Source organism: Apiospora phragmitis (assembly GCF_038363925.1).
Source record: "Apiospora phragmitis strain CBS 135458 chromosome Unknown utg000001l:1.0-2902119.0:1.0-2906034.0, whole genome shotgun sequence".
Lineage (NCBI taxonomy): Eukaryota > Fungi > Ascomycota > Sordariomycetes > Amphisphaeriales > Apiosporaceae > Apiospora > Apiospora phragmitis.
The window spans coordinates 2,241,375-2,258,640 of NW_027117399.1; the positions used below are offsets into that span (position 1 = coordinate 2,241,375).

Below are 17,266 nucleotides of genomic sequence, written 5' to 3' on the forward strand. Positions count from 1 at the left end.
GAATGCGCCCTGGAATCTGACTTGAAGTCGTCAGAGACGACAATACAAAACCGCCCCTTTGACACCTTAAGAAAGCCTTCTGCTCTTGATTACTCGTGGTTCATTCCCGACATCCTATCTTGATCTTCCTTGATTACATTCCATATAGATTCTTTATATCATCCACCATGTCTTCAATCGCACGAGCCCTCCGGCCCGCATTGCGACAGAGCCGGTGCGTCACAGCTAAACTTTCCTCCGCACCGCGATGCAGGCGGACCGTCAGGCCGTTCAATATTTCCCAGCAGCAGTATGTCACGCTTAAATTCGCAATATTTGCCTAAGATGGTTGTTGTCTAACAAGTACAAAGAATACGATGTCTCTCGGCCACGCCCCGCCGGCTCAGCGACATTACCGACATTTCGCCAACCCCCATAGACCACCTGTCCGAGGTCGAGGTTGCCATGCAAGAGAACCGTCGCAAAGTTCGCCAACGATGTGATATTACCTAAGGTCCGGGATATGGACGAGGCCGAGAAGATGGACCCGGCGTTAGTAGAGCAGCTGTTCGAGCAGGGGCTCATGGGCGTCGAGATTCCTGAGGAGTATGGAGGAGCCGGCATGAACTTCACGGCCGCCATTGTCGGTATTGAGGAGTTGGCACGCGTTGACCCTTCGGTTTCCGTCATGGTCGATGTGCACAACACGTTGGTGAACACCGCCATCATCAAGTGGGGTAGCACTGCCCTCAAGAAGAAGTACCTCCCCGCGCTGGCCACCAAGACGGTGGGCAGCTTCTGTCTGTCGGAGCCGGTCTCGGGCTCTGATGCTTTTGCCCTGGCGACCAAGGCCACCAAGACGGCAGACGGGTACAAGATCTCTGGCAACAAGATGTGGATCACCAACTCGATGGAGGCCGACTTCTTCATCGTCTTCGCCAACCTCGACGCCAGCAAGGGCTACCGGGGAATCACTGCCTTCGTCATGGACAAGGACACCAAGGGCTTCAGCATTGCGAAGAAGGAGCAGAAGCTGGGCATCAAGGCCAGCTCGACCTGCGCCATCAACTTCGACGACGTCGAGATCCCCAAGGAGAACCTGTTGGGCGAGGAGGGCAAGGGCTACCAGTACGCCATCGGCCTGCTGAACGAGGGCCGCATCGGCATTGCTGCGCAGATGACCGGCCTCGCCCTCGGCGCCTGGGAGAACGCCGTCAAATACGTGTGGAACGACCGTAAGCAGTTTGGCCAGCTCGTCGGCGAGTTCCAGGGCATGCAGCACCAGATCGCCCAGTCCTACACCGAGATCGCGGCCGCCCGCGCTCTCGTGTACAACGCCGCGCGTAAGAAGGAGGCCGGCCAGAACTTTGTCCAGGACGCCGCCATGGCCAAGCTGTACGCTTCCCAGGTCGCCGGCCGCGTCTCGGGCTTGGCGATTGAGTGGATGGGCGGTATGGGTTTCGTCCGCGAGGGTCTGGCCGAGAAGTTCTGGCGAGACAGCAAGATTGGCGCCATCTACGAGGGCACCAGCAACATCCAGCTCAACACCATTGCCAAGTTGCTGCAGAAGGAGTACACCTCCTAGGAGCTTGGACGGCCTTGTTAGAATAGGTGGTCTGTTTATCTCATCATCCCATGTCGAGCAGGCGTTTGGGTGTGCTTATCTGCCATGTGTTTTAGGGAGTTTGGTAGATCCAGAGCCAGGTCCACGTCTTGGGGATGTGGCTTAGACCAAAATACAGTTGATATTCACTCGCTTTTCCGTCTATGGACACGGTTGGGTACATCGAAGCTGAATTGTGTGTATGACAATACGGCAAGTTGCTCTTGCATCGGTATCTTGTTGTACCAACAGCTATGAGAATACCAGCTTGTGGCAGAACTAGCAGTCGCACACTACTTGGTGTCCGGAAATCGCGCCAGGGTGGATATGAGCAGATTATGAAGTCACTGTGTGAGGGCCTGAAGAGTCAGAGCACTGTAAACTTGCGCAAATGCGTGCATACTATTAATTTCAAGAGGAGCCGGTATCATAATTAGAAGCTGCGCGTATATGTACGTAGTTAGGCATATAAGGGGTCCCAGTCCAGGAAGTGTTTCGATTCACTTTATTTCGTGTGATACACCCGACACTCTCCAAGCGGTCCATAGTCCATATCGTCGCAGGAGCTTTGGAAACATCTGGTACGATTTCTTTTTTCTTCACAACTGCACTATACAATATACATACCCAGCTGCTTATTCGTCATCGGAAAGCATGGGTCCGATCACTCTGACACGAGCCCTGCTGGGGGCAGCAGCAGTGGTGACAGCCCAACCAGTTGTCTACGGCGGCATCGATGGGCTTCTGTCGAGGGTACTATCAATGCTCTACATACCGCTGAACGGTACAGCAAACCATACGATGACGACCCAGCCAATCGCCATCGAGGCCAAGTACTTCCAGATCGCCCGCTACAACTCCTGCTTCTTCTATGTCAAAGCCGAGATCTGCGACGCGCAGGGCAGTTGCAGTTGGGAATGGCCGGCGCAGGTAGGAAACGGCGATGTTAACTTTCTTCTCGAAAACGCGGTCAAGCAAATCGGAAATGATGAACATATCGAGGCCTTCGGGTCCATGCAGTGTAATACGAAGATGCAAAAGGATGGACCGAAGCCTTTGAAAATGTTTTGGGAGATCCGAAATTCGTAGGGTTTCCCTCCGGGCTTTCGACACATGCGGGAAGGCATAACTCGAGAGTATTCAACAAACTTAGCTTAGCCGTTGCGCTGAAAGCTGAGGGTGCCTTATTTTTCAAGCCAGGACTCTGTACCGCCTTATTCGCGACTTAGGTTGGCTGGGGTGGGCTTCCAGTCGCTGGCGGACCTTCTGGCACTGGACGGTCTGGGCGATCTGGAACTGGACCAAACCCTGGATATGTATGCATGTACTCTTCAACGATACATGGTAATCCGGGACGGATGGTCATAACCTCCATGGGGGTATATATCGTGCCTACTACCGTCATTGCCGAGGAGGCTCATCTAGATACACAGTATACCCGGATGGAGGCAATATCAATGCGTGTGTTCAAGGGCTTCATAACCTCTGGGAGTCCCCCTCTATGTCTTGCTATACCGACTCCCGTCCTCCCATTCCTCCCGTCCTTCTTCGGTCGGCTCCTATACTTGACAGCTTGCCAACCGGAGCCTCAGGGCTCTCGCCGTTCGTGAAAAGGGGCGCTGTCTCGACTCTACAGGACCTGCAGCGCTTCGATTCGACGTCAGACCTTCGAGTGTGTGGGTATGGTAGAAACCTCTTAAGGTGAAAAGCCACACCCTCGGGAAGGAGAACTGGGAGGCATAGCATTGGCGTCGATGGCAGTTCCTTCCGTACGCGGGCGCCGACCGCCGTGAACTGGTTGGCTTGGGCATTTGCCAAATCCTGGGATCAAGCTGCTTGTGTTTGGCTAGGGCGGCCCGGGCGTTGGTCGATTATTGGATTGTCGAGGCGCTTTTTACTTCACTGCATGGGGCTTTGGTAAACACTCGCCAAGGAGAAAGCTCGACAGAGATCGCAGCCGACATGTGCTCTCGGAGTTTATCGAGGATGGCCGCGATGTCATCCATCTTGGGGGCCAAAGAGTAGCTAAGGTCGTGTGTTCCCGAGCTTGCCACGGCACAGGGAGCCTGAGAGCGTGCCAATCTCCAGCATTGCAGTACTTGAAGGTGGGTTGTTCTCGCTTCAAGGGCTCGGAGACTTGGACCAAACCCTGGATGACTGCCGTGAACTGGTCGGCTTGGGCTTGGGCTTGGGATTGGGCCATATCCTGGAACTGAGTTGTTTGTAAGAACAGGACAGTGATGAGGCCGGTTGGGCCCCCTGCGGCGTGGGCTCCAGGGAACCCGTACCCCGGGAGAGCCGGGAAGTGACGAGTCCCCCTTCTCTCGGGGTTCCTCACCTGTGCGAAGATATACCTCGTACGGGTCAAACCAGGCCAGACCGATTTCCGAAGGCGGGTTATAGTATTTTCCCTCGGGGTGCTTAACCTTCCAGCAAACGTTCTCGAAGTCGAGGAACATGTAGATAGCCTCCTCGGAGGGCCGGGCTGGTAAGTCTGTCATAACTGCTGGATGGTTACCGGAAATGCCGAGATTCTTCAAATCTGCGCTGGGAACAGGCGGGCAGGGGTTTTCGCCTGGCGGCGGCTTGTACGAAAGCAGAAATGTCTGGGCTAGGGTGGCCTGGGCGTTGGTCAGTTGGAGACTTGTTGAGGCCAGCGTCTGCAACTGTGCCCTTGACCTCATTAGTGTCCTGATCTATACCAAGGGTCACGGAATCCGAGAAAATCGGCTTTAGCAGGCTCCGGTTATCCAAAGCTCCCTCAGCGCTGGGGAGATGACGACGTCCAACTTTAACATCTGACGAGTGCACCCAAGTCGATGGTGTTGTTGCCTTGCATGATCACTGGGACTGGATTGGCGTGTCTCGCATCCTCGGGAACTTGGACCTGGACCTGCTTAACAGGCATGTTGGCCCAAGGGAAGACCGCCAGCGCCCATTTCCAGATTTCGACGAGTATCTTCTAGATACCAGATACGGTCGCAACGAAACTAATGAACGCAACAGCCAAGTAGAATTTACAAATACCTCCACACTCCGTCGAACCTGGAGTAGTGGTGAAAATGTCGGGGACGACGACGAGGGGGCCGGTTGGCGACATCGTGGATTCTGTGATCTGACTGGAAAAACTACGTAGAAGAAAGTGAGTATAAGAAGGAGAGAATGAATGTGCTGATATTAGAAAAAGTGAAGAGAAAGAACGAGGAAAATTAATGAATACCTAGATAGGAGTGGGAAATGTTTGTGTGTACGTAAACCTTTGGAAAGCAGGCTCTCTGGGCGGGATCCTTACTCTCCCTACGTCAACTATTCGTCCAAGGTTTCTGGCCAGCCGGAGAAACCGTGGAAGAGATTGATAGGTACTTAATCATTCTGTTTTTGTGTCGTTAAGATGATGTTCCTCAGCCATTCTTTCTCTTATTTATGTCGGGTCGGGCAACCAAATCTTCCGAGACCCTGCGGGCAAGCAACCAGACTGCCGACCAAATCATTAAAGAACCTTGGACAATGCGATGGAAAAGTACCTGACCGGAGGTGCTACGCCTACCCCCTGAGTGCCCTGAGGAGTATAAGCATGGAAGTATCAAAGCGGGAGGGTGCATTAATAGAGGGTAAGGCAACTTGGGTGTGCTCTCATCTTTGTCACAATAAAACGTGCGTCAATACTGGCCACCTCGTGTGGGAGCCCATTTGGTACAATCGGTTGCGGGTTGGCTCTTGGTAGGGAAGTTGGGAAGAAGTTGGGTAAGGTTTAGTACATACCTAAAGTAGAAGGTAGGAGGTACATGTATATAATGAGGAAGTCACCCTCGAAGACACCGTAGCGAGGATGTCTTGTATACAGATAACGAGTGCACGTGGTTGGGATTCCATCAGAGTTGTCGGTCAGGGTGATCGACCTTATCGTCCTGGGCAAGACGAGGGAAGCTGCACGTTAAGAATATCAAACCGCACCTGCCAGAAGACCCGCTGGAGCAGAGCATCAGACAGAAGGGACAAACTACTGTGGGAAGAGAGAACACTAGAACAGCAAAGTCAGCATTGTGGTATTGCATAAGAGGCTTATCGGCAGACCACCAAGGGGAGTTTGACGCCAAGTCTCGCACTCCTGTCGAGACCCATGATCCTAATGATTTGATGAGCAGCCTGGGAAGCCATTTCCTAGGTATCTTGGAGCGCCAGCATCATACCAGCGAAAATCCCATTCCCATTTGAAGCTAAATCTGGCCAGTCATTATAATGATAACTGAAATACAAGTTTGGTACCTCTCCCGTGTAGTATCCGTAATCTATCCCATCTCGTGAATATAATCCCTTCTCTGCATTCTGTGGCCGGGAAATCATGAAGCCTTAGAACTAACCCCAGCCCTTTGGATCACCGCCTTCCAGTACCACACCCACATTGCCAGGGGAAGGCGAAGTTCAAGCAATCGGGATTGAAGTCGCCATCAGGCACTGGCGACAATGATACGACAAATTCTAGCAACAGCCGCTCGGATCTTAACGACGCCAATTCATGTAGTTACCACAAGGGGTATCCGAATAGTGGCTGGCAATTGTCGAATATTCCGCGCCTTGGATCGGTTGAATTGGCTGAGTTGGCTTGGCGATCCATAGGAAGAAGTCGTGGGGCCGGTTCCAGATATCGACCGGTAGCTTCTAGATGCCGATTCCGAAGGGAACGAAGGTTAGGACCAGGGCGACCCTCGCGGCGAGGGACCAACCGCGACACTCCGTGGAACCTGGAGCGATGTCGAGAATGTTAGTGACGACGTCGAAAGGACCGGTTGTTGGCGATATAGTGGATCCTGTGGCCTAACCGGAAGAGCTACGTAGCAGAAAGTGAGTGTATAAGGAGAGAATGAATGTTTTCCTGTAATAAATGTGCGACCGAAAGTGATGTGAGAGGAAGGCAAAAGTAAACAGACAGATGCGAGTGGGAAAATGGTAAAGTACCTACCCAGGCAACCCAGGTAAATTGCCTCAAAGCCAAACATAATGTTGGACCCGTTGACGTTGTCCATCACAATGGGGAAGTGGCAGACGGCTGGATTCAACTATTGATTATACCAGTAACGAGATGATTTGATCCGCGACTGGGATAACCGGTGAAGCTGCTGTTTTCGGACCAGAACCCCTGGGGTGATGTCTAGCATCCCAGTGGCCAGGCGTTGAATAATAATAGATACCCAATTACTATATGCTATGTGTGGAAATGCTACTTAAAGACAGTCAGTCGGGTATCATTGGGCCCATGCCTTTTCCCATACACAAAAAAACCAACCACAAGCACCACCACATAAAACCAAGTCCACCCAACCCAAGAAACCAAATCGGCGAATAAAACCTTCCGCGAACGCCTTACTATGTGAAGATTGCCGATGTATCTGTGTTGAACCCCGTTTTCAAGAAAAGACATCTGATGACTGCCCCGAAGGTTAAGTTTCTCTAATTCACCCCCTAACCCCTTTTTCTTCTTCACGCGGCCCCAGCAGTCACCGTCCGCCAGCCCACCGAATCCCCGTAGCCGGGTAACACATGGTGCTGGAACTCGACCTCAGGCACGTGGAGGGTCCGGGGCCGCAGGTGCTCCTCGGCCTCGACCTCCTCCATGGCCGCCTCGAACGTGGGCGGCCTCGGGCCCTCGCCGTTGGGTCCGGGCGTTTCCGGGTCCTCCACGCCGATCTGCAATGGCACAGCTAGCGTCGTCTTGGACGTGCTGGATCCGCTTGACACCGAGACCGTCAGCCACAGCACGTACACGCGGGACGCGATGCACGAGTGGAAGGTCGGGGCGAACGTCTTCTTCTGGGTGGGGATGCGGATGGGCACTTGTAGAGAGGCCGTGTGGTAGACCGGGGCGGCCGGTTTCGTCGTCCTCTTTAAGGTCGACGAGTGGGAAGGGGATGAGGAGGCACTCCATCGTCGTCGGTCATTGCTCGTGGCAGAAGAAGAATGATCCGAGTCGGCGTCGGCCACGTCGCTGCAGTACCCGGAGTCGCGCCTGGCTTGCGCCGAAAAGTGCTGTTTCCACTCCAAGTCGCCGACGGCCGTGGAGCCGAGAGTCGTATTGTAAGTGTAGGACCCGCGCCCTTCGACCCCGTAGGTTCGGACCCAGTTCCCCATGTTGGGGAAATCCCTGATGGCGTTGCCGCCGAAGAAGGTCACCGCCGATACCTTGGATGCGACTTCGGTGACTTTGGGTAGACCTGCTGCTGACGACGCCTGGCCGGAAGCAGCCTCGTACCTGAGGTCTATCCGGGCGCTGGTCGTCGTCGCGGTGCTGCCGTCCGGACTCAACATGATGGCCCCCGGCTGCGCCGCGGTCAGAGCCACTTTCCCCGTCTTGGGCGACAGGATCGATCTCCGTATCGACTTGGTCTTGGCCATGGCGTAGAGACTGTCATCGGGCGTGATTTCTAGTGGGGGCTGCTCCGCAAACGGCGGCAACACATTCACGACCAGCGTGGCCTCGAGGATCTTGGTCCGCGTCCGGTCCATCTCCTCTTCGCGGTACAGCCGCGCGCGGACGCTGTACTCCACGCGCGCCATGTCGGGCGTCATGTCGTCCCGCTCCCACGACCCGAGGCTGGGCGGGACGCAGAGGTGGTGTCCGCCTACGGCGTCGGACTCGGTCCTGTGGCTGCACGCGCTCAGCGTGAGGTAGCCCGGGACGACGAATTCAAAGGGCACGGCGTAAGCGCGGCCGGCCTCGTATACGCGCGGGGCCGGGTAGGCCGACGCCGGGACGGGCATGGACAGCTTCAGGAACATGTGCTGCGTCGTGTGCGGCGCGTGCACGCCGTCGACGCGGGTCTTGGTCACGCCCAGGAGCAGGATGTCGAGGGAGTCAAACCACATGTCCCGGGCCGGGCGGATCGCGACGTGGCCCGTCAGGCGCGAGGACGCGGTGTAGGCTTTGGTGCTGTAGTGATTGTCCAGGTGGATCTCCATGGCGGCGGCGGCTTTGCCGGGGGCGAGTTTCCGGTTGAGGCCGGCTAGCACACTGGTGAAGCTGCTGGTGTTGGTGGGAGCGGGTTTCGAGGCTTTTGACATGTTGGGCAGCCGTTCGAGGCACCTATGGCCGGTACGGTACGTCTTGTTAAGCTGCTGCTGTGCTGCTGCTTGTATAAAGGAGGTCCGGCGTTGCCCCCCTAGGGACCGACTGCGGGGTTTATGTGCTGGTGGTGGTTCGCTGAAGAATGCCACCCGACAGACAATAGGTCGACTTCGCATATGATAGGTGGTGTATCGCGATTGGTTGGCCAGTCAGTAGTGAGTAGCCAAGACGATTCGGAGATGTGCCGGTTGCCCTGATCTTGTTGATGGACAGGATTGGAGAACGTTTGATAATGGCTTGTTTACCTACTTACTTGCCATGGCATGGCTGGTCTCTTATATATGTATATATATATATCGAGTAATGATAAAACAACTTATTAGACGAACCAAGTGCATACCAGCTTGGTCTCTCTCGTAGACTGACTGGCTGCAGTACGACGTTGAGTCATCCTCTAGCAGGGGAAACGGGGGAAACTCTTGCCATGACATGAGAGCATGGGTAGAATCGACGATAATAGTTGATCGATCATGTAATAAGGCGCGCTCAAGCGCTCGCGACGACCTGAAAGCGGAGGCTGGCACCAACAGCTGGATGCTGGGGGGCCGGTTGCCATTGATCCGTTGGTGTGTTAGACGCCCTTTGCACTACACATGCTCCCCAAAATGGCTTGGATCATCCTGACGCCAACGGACCAGACTACTGAATCCTGTACTGTGGCCCTGTGGGCGGGATATTATCATACGTATGACTCTTGCCCGGGCATATGCAATGTCGGTTCTAGTGGGTAGCTAGCAGAGTTGGAGTAGCTAGTCGTCCATGCAGTCCATCCGTCCACTTGGGAAGAAATCCGGGGTCCAACTCCCGTCAATGTCACCCACCCCGTCCGAGCTTACTCGATATGTGCCCTCATGTGCTTATATTAATGAGCACTTGTCAGCTTTCTATTGTTGGCATGATACGGCAGACACTGCCTACAGTATAGTAGCATTGGGTTTTGTCTGCTTGCGTTACATACATACATGTAAGGAACTTGGATTGAAAGCAATCAGGCAATGGCGGCCCCATTGTTACATCGATATAAGCTAATAAGTTGGCTTGCGATGCCTGTCGTACGTAGTCCATGGCATCATCTGGTGGCATATTGACGAGCCCGTCAGAGCTACACACATGGAGAGAGTACCTGGATGCCGCTTACCCAGAACATAGTGGTATATTGGATCCAGAAGTCGTACTTTTCGGTAAGTTAGCTAGCTTCACCGATATGGCAGGATGACTCTCTGTCGTCGTAATCCAAGGGACTACTTTGGGATTAGGGAAGCCAGCGGTGATGGTGGTGGTGGTGGTGGTGGAGATTGACCGATCTCGGAGTCTACCTACCTCCATAGAGCCTGGCATCTGGATCAAACCCGTGGCTAGTAACAAAGTATGGTACACTTGTTATGAATAATTAACTCTCCAAACTAAGCCACTCGATCTCAAGATGCTGCATTGCTGCTACCCTCGTGTGGCACATGGCTGCTGTAATAAGCGAGCTTGCTTGATTGCTGCTTGGTAATGGAGGGTATACCTGAATCGCCACAGCTGTTGGAGCGGACCAATGCTACCCATCACGCATGCAAGGAAGCTCAGCCCGCCTTGATGTTGGTTTCTACAAGTAAGTAAATATTCACTTTTTCCGCCCCCAGAGTCAATTACTATTGGCAAGCCTTGTATTGGGCTTTAGTAGATCATTCCTTGGCTTCTACGTCGTAAATCCAACCAGCCAACACGCTTCATCAAAGCTGCTATGCAAGGGAGCGAAGCAGCGGTGAATCTGGATCATGAACGGGCATCTGTTGGCCTTGCTATGAAACGAGTGCTTTCCAACCACACTGACTGACTAGTTGATTATTCAGCAACATCGTTTGTCGACGTCGTACTTGTAGACAAGGGAACTTGCCGTATGCGAGGATCGCGACTTTTCTATGTGAGCTAGTAATGAGATGAACATCTCCTACTATGACAAGTAGGATCAATACCCACACCAACTAACCTACGGAAGTACTAGCCACGCCTTTCGGATCACAAGTCCCATTGACAGGGCAGGCCCCTTGGGACTAGCTCCGGGAGCTTGTTCGTAGCGAGATATGAGCGGAGTAAGAAACGAATGTCACGAGGAGTTCCAAAAGTTTTTTGTCTTGTTATCTCCCAGTCTTCTAAATTTTATCTCCTTTTGGATCTCTACTCTATATACACATAATTGACATGTCTATTCCTCTCTATATCAGGTAGGCGGGCAGATACTGCCGTTTCTGGCCGTGTTCTTTAGTCCCAGGAAATGTAGAGCATGATACCAGCGCCCACAGCAATCGCAGCAAACTGCACTAGCGTCTTGCGCAGCTCGGCCGACTTGTGGGGGCCCGTCTCGAGCAGCTCGGGGATGACGGCGACGGTGCCGACGTAGAGGAAGGTGCCGGCCGTGAAGGGGGAGCAGCATATCGCCCCAGCTCAGGCTCGTGCCCCAGAGGCCCTCGTTCATGCCCATCGGCGCGCCGTTGTCACCACCGCCGTTGCCGCCAAGCTCCTGGACGGCGATGCCGATCAGCGTGCCCAGCAGCGCCCCCACGGCCGTGACGAATTGGGCGCCCATCGCGGCCCGCTTCGAGAAGCCCGACTGCACGAGTAGTGCGAAGTCGCCGACCTCGTGCGGGATCTCGTGGAAGAAGACGGCCACAGTGGTCGTGGCGCCGATCGTGGGCGAGGCGTAGAAGGAGGCCGACATGGCCAGACCGTCTGTGATGTTGTGGGTGAAGTCGGCGCTATAGAGGGAGGGCGAGTTAGTATATATACGCTCAAGATAGATACCTTGTAGGCAGTTAATACAGATGTACTTACATCAAATTGAGATAACCACCGAGCTTGACACTAGGATTGATCTCCTTTGCTGCTGCCTGTGCTTCGGGCTTAGAGTAGACATCCTTCTTGGACTTCTTCCTGGACTTGACGCCATCTTTGGCGTCCTCAATGCCCGTAGCCACCACAGCCGCAGACGGCGCGACCTCGTCATGGTGTCCATGTCCATGATCGTGGCCTCCCGCGCCGCCCGTTGCGATGCGGAGCCCCTTGTCCATAGCCACGAACGCCATAAAGCCGACCATGATGGCGACGCCCAGCAACAAATTGCGGTTGGGCTCGACCAGCACGAACCGGACGTGCTCGGGGCTGTCCTCGCCCAGGAAGATCTCGGGCAGCAGATGAAACAGGGTGTCGCCCAGCAGGCCCCCCACGGCGAAGGCCACCATGACGGACAGCGAGGACGGGTCGATGTCGGTCGGGCACAGCGCCAGCAGGAAGTTGGGCGGGCCCGAGATGTACAGCGTTGCGAGCAGCGCGTTGGTCGCGGGGCTGCCGGGGAAGAGCACGGCGAAGAGGCGCGACGTCAGGGTCGAGGTCGTCGGGGCGGCGGCGCGCTTCGCGGCGTTGAGGTCGGCTACGACGGGGCATTGCTGCGCGAAAGAAAAGGAAAATGCAATTGTTAGTGATCATGCTCTCTTTTTCTAGAGTTCAATTTGTGTTTTTGGTTGGCCTTACCTGGAGCTTTTCCTCAAGGGCCTCGATGCTCAGGGGCGCTGGTGGAGGAGGCATGGTGGTCGGCTTTCAGCGCAGCATCGATGGATGCTGACACAATGCCAATGAGCAGCAGCAGCAAGAACCAGCTGTTTCTGTGTAGGAAGCCCATGTTGTCGTCGTCGAGTCTGGGTTGTGTCGGGTGGTATTAGAGGAGAGATTTCATTTCAGGTCAGCAACAAGCACGATGCCCGCTATCTCGACGAAACCGGAGCGCTAGTTTTTAGTGGAGAGACGCGCCCGCCCAGCGACCCCTCGCAATTGCTTATCTGCCATCTTGAGATCGTCCAGTTATTCTCCAAAGTTGCGTAACGTAAGAAAGATCAATGACTCGAGACAAGATAAAGTCTGGTAATTATGTGGAGTCTCGACTATAATGGGAACATTCGCCTGTGAACTTTGATTGGTGTGCTAAGTTTAGGTGGTATGGCCGGTAATATCAATCCCCTCGCCTCTGAACCAACGTATGTGGTTAATATAGTACTGTTACATTTTGCTCCTTGAGCTGTCGTCGAATTAGAGACCTGCTCAATTTTCAGATTACAAGATCACCGAAGTACAATACAGATCGCAGTCGCATCACTGAAGAGCATCGGTCAGAATATTACAGGCTTATTAGGTACTTATAGCAAGTCAAGATTGGGTGGATTATCAAGCCACCTTACTTAAAGGGGCTGCCCTTGGACTCCGGGTGGAATTGTCACAGGTCTCATCAAGTGCGCAAACGCCATCTTGGTAGGCTACTAGCATACGTTGCTCAACGTGTTATTGTTTGTTGATTCAATGTGATTCTACGTCAACTGTCATTGTGTAGGCGGCTTTGCGTCAAGTTCTACTGACGATCCGATAGACAACAAGCCATTATTGCCATTCAGGCCCGGGCAGGCCCGTCTTCCCCGGCATCTTCAGCAGCTCCTTCAGGTCCACCCTGCACCACTTGTGCACCGTCTCGACGTACACCGCATACTCCTCAAGGAACTTCCGCCTGTCCTCGTCCCGGGACTGGCGACTTCCACCGCTGCCGTCGTGCCCGCCGCATATCTGCTCCCAGAATTTCACCTTGGCCTCCCGTCCGCCCAGATAGCTGTGCTGCCCGCAGTAACCCAGCTCGGCACCCGGCTCCGAGCAAGGCGGTGCCTGGAGCGCGCTCTTGGGAAACCCGGGGCCGTAGTCCGCGGCGACAATCTCAACGGCGTCGGGGTACTTGCGGCGCTGCTCGAGCACGTCGATTAGGTTCAGGTGGCAGAAGGCCGTGTGGTCGTCCTTTCCCGCGAACCGCTGCTGGCATGCGGCGCGGCGGGTGGGCTCCAGGGCGTAGTTGTCGCACTCGTCCTCGGCGCAGAGGCGATTGCGGAAGGTGCAGGCGGGTGCGTTGGCCATGGTTTGATGTTGGTCAGTTTGTTTGGTGTAGTAGAACTTTGGGAAGTAAAATGTCCAGGAAGTGTTGCTCGGGTAAATGAATGCTTTATTGATACAGAGGCTAGAAGATTAGGAGGGCGTATCGAGGCAAACTTATGTCATATGTACAGCACATTGCATTCACACAACTCTGGGGAAAGAAAACCCCCATCTATTCATTGTCATGAAACTGTCAGAAAGCAACACACAAAGATTCGTTCCCGTTGACAGGAGCACGTGAAAAGGAGACAATGACAGACATACTGTCAACTGGACCAAGTCCGACAAAGACGTAGACTCGGCAGAATAGCAAGAGGAAGAAGGCTCGTACGGATAATGTGGTCTTGAAAGTTGATACAAATAAAAGCAGAAGCTGGCTTTGCTGGAGTCATGTTGGTAGGCGGCGATATCGATGACATTGTGTCGTAATGCACCTCTATATAAGCTCTTCTCCAAGTCCATAAGATAGGAGTGACGATGGTCTCATTCAGTGCCGAGGGAAGGGTAACGAGGTATTTACGGGAATAGGTAAGAGACGCACCTTGTCTGACGCTATATCATTGGTAGTTGTTGAGTCTGCTTCTAGTGACCTCCCAAAAGGTATGAATGCTAATCACTATCCAAACATGAGGCACTTCAGATCACAAGCGTGTAATATGAACAATAGGACTATGAGGGATACTAGTATGCTGCCTCGTATGCTCTAGGATATATCCTATCTCCATCTATTCTATACCGAACCTCGCAAACCCGCGCCAAAGTACCGGATATCGTGACTTCAAACCAAACTGTGTATGCGGAAAAAGTAACCCGAAACGCTAATCCTGACCTACAAACTCCCATCGCATGCCGTTCGCAATATCAAAAAGAGACAGAAACATATCAGGGGGCTGCCGATATAGCAGAGGCAAGAACATTGCCGGACACACAGATAATAATAGAGTACAAGCATGCCTGCCAATCAATGTCCTCCTCCACCCCCTTCGCCACCGCCAGCCCCGTCACCCCCACTGGCGGCCTCGTGCACATTCGGGAAGTAAAACGCCGCGACGGCGATGGCGACGTACAGGATGACGCAAAGAAAACCCTCGAGGTAGTTGGACTTCTGGTCGCGCAGGAAGTTGCCGACGGCGATGATGGACAAGATCAGCATGGCCATGTCGAAGATCTGGAAGTCCAAGCTTATGGGCTTGCCCAGGCCCCAGCCCACGATAACCACGAGCGGTCCGTTCAGCAGCGCCGTCTGCAGCGTCGAGCCGAGGCAGTGCGACAGCGCGAAGTTCATCTGGTTGTCCCAGGCCTCGTCGATGGCCGTCAGGTGCTCGGCGGCCTTCTCGACCAGGGGCACCAAAATCAAACCCATGAAGGGTCCGTGACGCCGTGCTCCTCGATCAGCGGCTCGATCATGTCGACGAGCGCGTACGCGAGCAGGGACACGAGCGCGATGGAGACGACGAGGGCCACGATGCACTCCGTGAGCGTCAGCTTGTCCTTCATGATGTCCTTCTCGCGGTCGTGGTCGCGGCGCTCGTCGTGCTCGAAGATGGCATTGAAGATGCCGTCGTGTGTCTTGGTCTGGAACCAGATGAAGACGAGGTACGAGATCAGCAAGAGAATAGCCACGGCGTGCGAGATGTCCAGGATCTTCTGCTCGAGCACCGCCGGGTCGAGGCCCGCCGTGCCCGTGACCGAGCGCTCGAAGATGGTCGGGACGGCCAAACCAATACCGGCCGTCAGCAGTAGACCCGATCCCGCCTCGGTGATGGCCTCGTCGAAGGTGGCCTCGTCTCGTCGCATGCCGGCCGCGAAGAAGCACATGCCGAGGCAGAGCAGCATCGTCGCCAGGATAGAACCCAGGATGGCTCCCTGGATCAGGATGAACCTGTCCTGCGCTAGAAGCATCATGAACAAGATGATCTCGACTCCCGAAGCAAACCTATATACATAGAAGAGAATCTGTTAGTTCCGGGTATACATGATTATTTAGGGCTTGCTTTGCAGCAACAACATACGTAGTCTCAGTCAGAACCCCAAGCATATGCGGCATCTTCCGCGCCAGCTCCTGTCCCGCGAAGCCGACAAGATTCGCGGCAGGGACCATGCCGATGTACGCGAGGATGAACTTGAGCAGGTGGTGCTCGGGCACGACGAAGTAAACCACAATGGCGGCGGGCACGATGGGCCAGAGCACGTTGACGGCGCGCGACAGCCAGCTGGTCGAGCGCCAGATGATGCGGAAGAAGTGCAGCGGGTGGATGCCCGTGCGGCCGCTCTCGCCCTCCTGCTTGATGGGGATCTTGCCGCGCAGGCCGTCCTTCCGCGGCGCCTCGCGGTGGCCCCCGTTGTGGTGGGAGGAGCCGCGGCGGCCGCCGTGCATGATGTCGTGGCGGGTGCGCGGCAGGGAGGCGTTGGCGTAGTGGTCGTTGTTGTTGTTGTTGTTGTTGTTGTTGTTGTTGTTGTTGTCGCGGCGGCGCGAGGCGCTTCGGCTCTGGTGCGACGACCGGCGGGGGCTCCTCTCGCGTTCGACGCCGCCGTTCTGCTGGCGGCGGCCTGTCGATGTTGCGCCGGCCATGTTGCTTGCTTGCTTGGACAACAAGAAACTCCGGAGGCTTGGCGACTTTTGTTTACCCGGGGTCCGTGGAAGGACTGACTTCGCAGCAAGGAAGAAACAAATGTAGGTAGTTACTTGTACTTGTACGTAAGCGGGTTTGGCTGTTGCTACCCTACCGCATTCTCGATCGAGAAAAGAAAAGTCGGGGTTGGCGAGCGATCAGCTGTGAGACAGAGGCCTCTCCGGCGCCTGGACTTCACAATAAAACCCACGGTGCTGGTGGAACGAACGACAGTCGAAATATGGGAACCAAAGACCCAGAAGGATACTTTCTCAGGTCAATCAATTGAAGGGAGTAAACACGACAATAACGAGCGAGAGACGAGAACGGCAGCCCGTTCGTTGTCCAGCAAGCAGCAGCAGCATCATCGACCAGGTTTCGTTTCGCTTCAAATTGGGCAAGCTACCAGCCCCCCTGTCCTGCCTGTACCGCCAGCGAACAGGGAACCAAGACATGTCTTTTTCGCGATGCCAAGACATGCTTCCCCCGTCAGACTGGCGGACACGACCAGAAAGAAAGCATGCTCCATGGCTTGGCGTACGTTTCACCTCCCACGTCAATGGGTGGAATGGGCCAGTTGGCACGGAAGAAATATGTACACGGAGGCGGTCTAGACTAATCAAGCAAACCCTGGACGGACCAGATTGACATCATCCCGCAGAAAATAGCCAGCCCCTGGCTTTACTACAGCTGAGATAAAATTAGATGCATCAATTTCTGCATCGTGTGGAACCCTCCGCAGCATTATTCTACAAGTCAGTAAATGAACTATTAATCCCCCCCCCCGATCTCCTTCATCACGATGGGTTACAAAAGGGTTTGAATAACTGTCAGCCGGAAGCAAATACATAGAACTGTACGGAGTAGGGTACGTGGCATCAGCAGTGATTCCGCAAAGATCTCCACGGTCCCAACCGGGACTGGGAGTGAGGAAACAGATTCTGGGGATTTATCCTCAGCAATCAGAATATCAAGCGCGCTTGCGCGCTTGATATTCTGGTTTGG

The 17,266-nt window shown here is 54.4% G+C and overlaps 7 protein-coding genes across 7 annotated transcripts; 2 read left to right on the forward strand and 5 right to left on the reverse strand.

The window, feature by feature from the left end:
- Positions 1 to 167: 167 nt before the first annotated feature.
- On the forward strand, positions 168 to 1,564 carry PG994_000674 (uncharacterized protein; the record flags this gene model as incomplete). The annotated part of the gene is made up of 3 exons (XM_066852083.1): positions 168 to 289; positions 351 to 432; positions 494 to 1,564. 3 exons carry the CDS (start codon positions 168 to 170, stop codon positions 1,562 to 1,564), a joined length of 1,275 nt encoding a protein of 424 aa, XP_066722715.1.
- A 672-nt stretch (positions 1,565 to 2,236) lies between these two features.
- On the forward strand, positions 2,237 to 2,671 carry PG994_000675 (uncharacterized protein; the record flags this gene model as incomplete). Its single annotated transcript, XM_066852084.1, has 1 exon — positions 2,237 to 2,671. One exon carries the CDS (start codon positions 2,237 to 2,239, stop codon positions 2,669 to 2,671), a length of 435 nt encoding a protein of 144 aa, XP_066722716.1.
- Positions 2,672 to 3,091: 420 nt separating this feature from the next.
- On the reverse strand, positions 3,092 to 4,490 carry PG994_000676 (uncharacterized protein; the record flags this gene model as incomplete). Its single annotated transcript, XM_066852085.1, has 5 exons — positions 3,092 to 3,403; positions 3,481 to 3,588; positions 3,642 to 3,788; positions 3,871 to 4,203; positions 4,386 to 4,490. The coding sequence occupies 5 exons, from the start codon at positions 4,488 to 4,490 to the stop codon at positions 3,092 to 3,094; spliced, it is 1,005 nt and encodes a 334-aa protein (XP_066722717.1).
- Positions 4,491 to 7,060: 2,570 nt separating this feature from the next.
- On the reverse strand, positions 7,061 to 8,638 carry PG994_000677 (uncharacterized protein; the record flags this gene model as incomplete). Its single annotated transcript, XM_066852086.1, has 1 exon — positions 7,061 to 8,638. One exon carries the CDS (start codon positions 8,636 to 8,638, stop codon positions 7,061 to 7,063), a length of 1,578 nt encoding a protein of 525 aa, XP_066722718.1.
- Positions 8,639 to 10,949: 2,311 nt separating this feature from the next.
- Positions 10,950 to 12,269, reverse strand: PG994_000678 (uncharacterized protein; the record flags this gene model as incomplete). The annotated part of the gene is made up of 4 exons (XM_066852087.1): positions 10,950 to 11,131; positions 11,187 to 11,443; positions 11,520 to 12,130; positions 12,216 to 12,269. The coding sequence occupies 4 exons, from the start codon at positions 12,267 to 12,269 to the stop codon at positions 10,950 to 10,952; spliced, it is 1,104 nt and encodes a 367-aa protein (XP_066722719.1).
- An 843-nt stretch (positions 12,270 to 13,112) lies between these two features.
- On the reverse strand, positions 13,113 to 13,631 carry PG994_000679 (uncharacterized protein; the record flags this gene model as incomplete). Its single annotated transcript, XM_066852088.1, has 1 exon — positions 13,113 to 13,631. One exon carries the CDS (start codon positions 13,629 to 13,631, stop codon positions 13,113 to 13,115), a length of 519 nt encoding a protein of 172 aa, XP_066722720.1.
- A 979-nt stretch (positions 13,632 to 14,610) lies between these two features.
- Positions 14,611 to 16,221, reverse strand: PG994_000680 (calcium/proton exchanger; the record flags this gene model as incomplete). Its single annotated transcript, XM_066852089.1, has 3 exons — positions 14,611 to 14,982; positions 15,009 to 15,585; positions 15,662 to 16,221. The coding sequence occupies 3 exons, from the start codon at positions 16,219 to 16,221 to the stop codon at positions 14,611 to 14,613; spliced, it is 1,509 nt and encodes a 502-aa protein (XP_066722721.1).
- Positions 16,222 to 17,266: the final 1,045 nt, after the last annotated feature.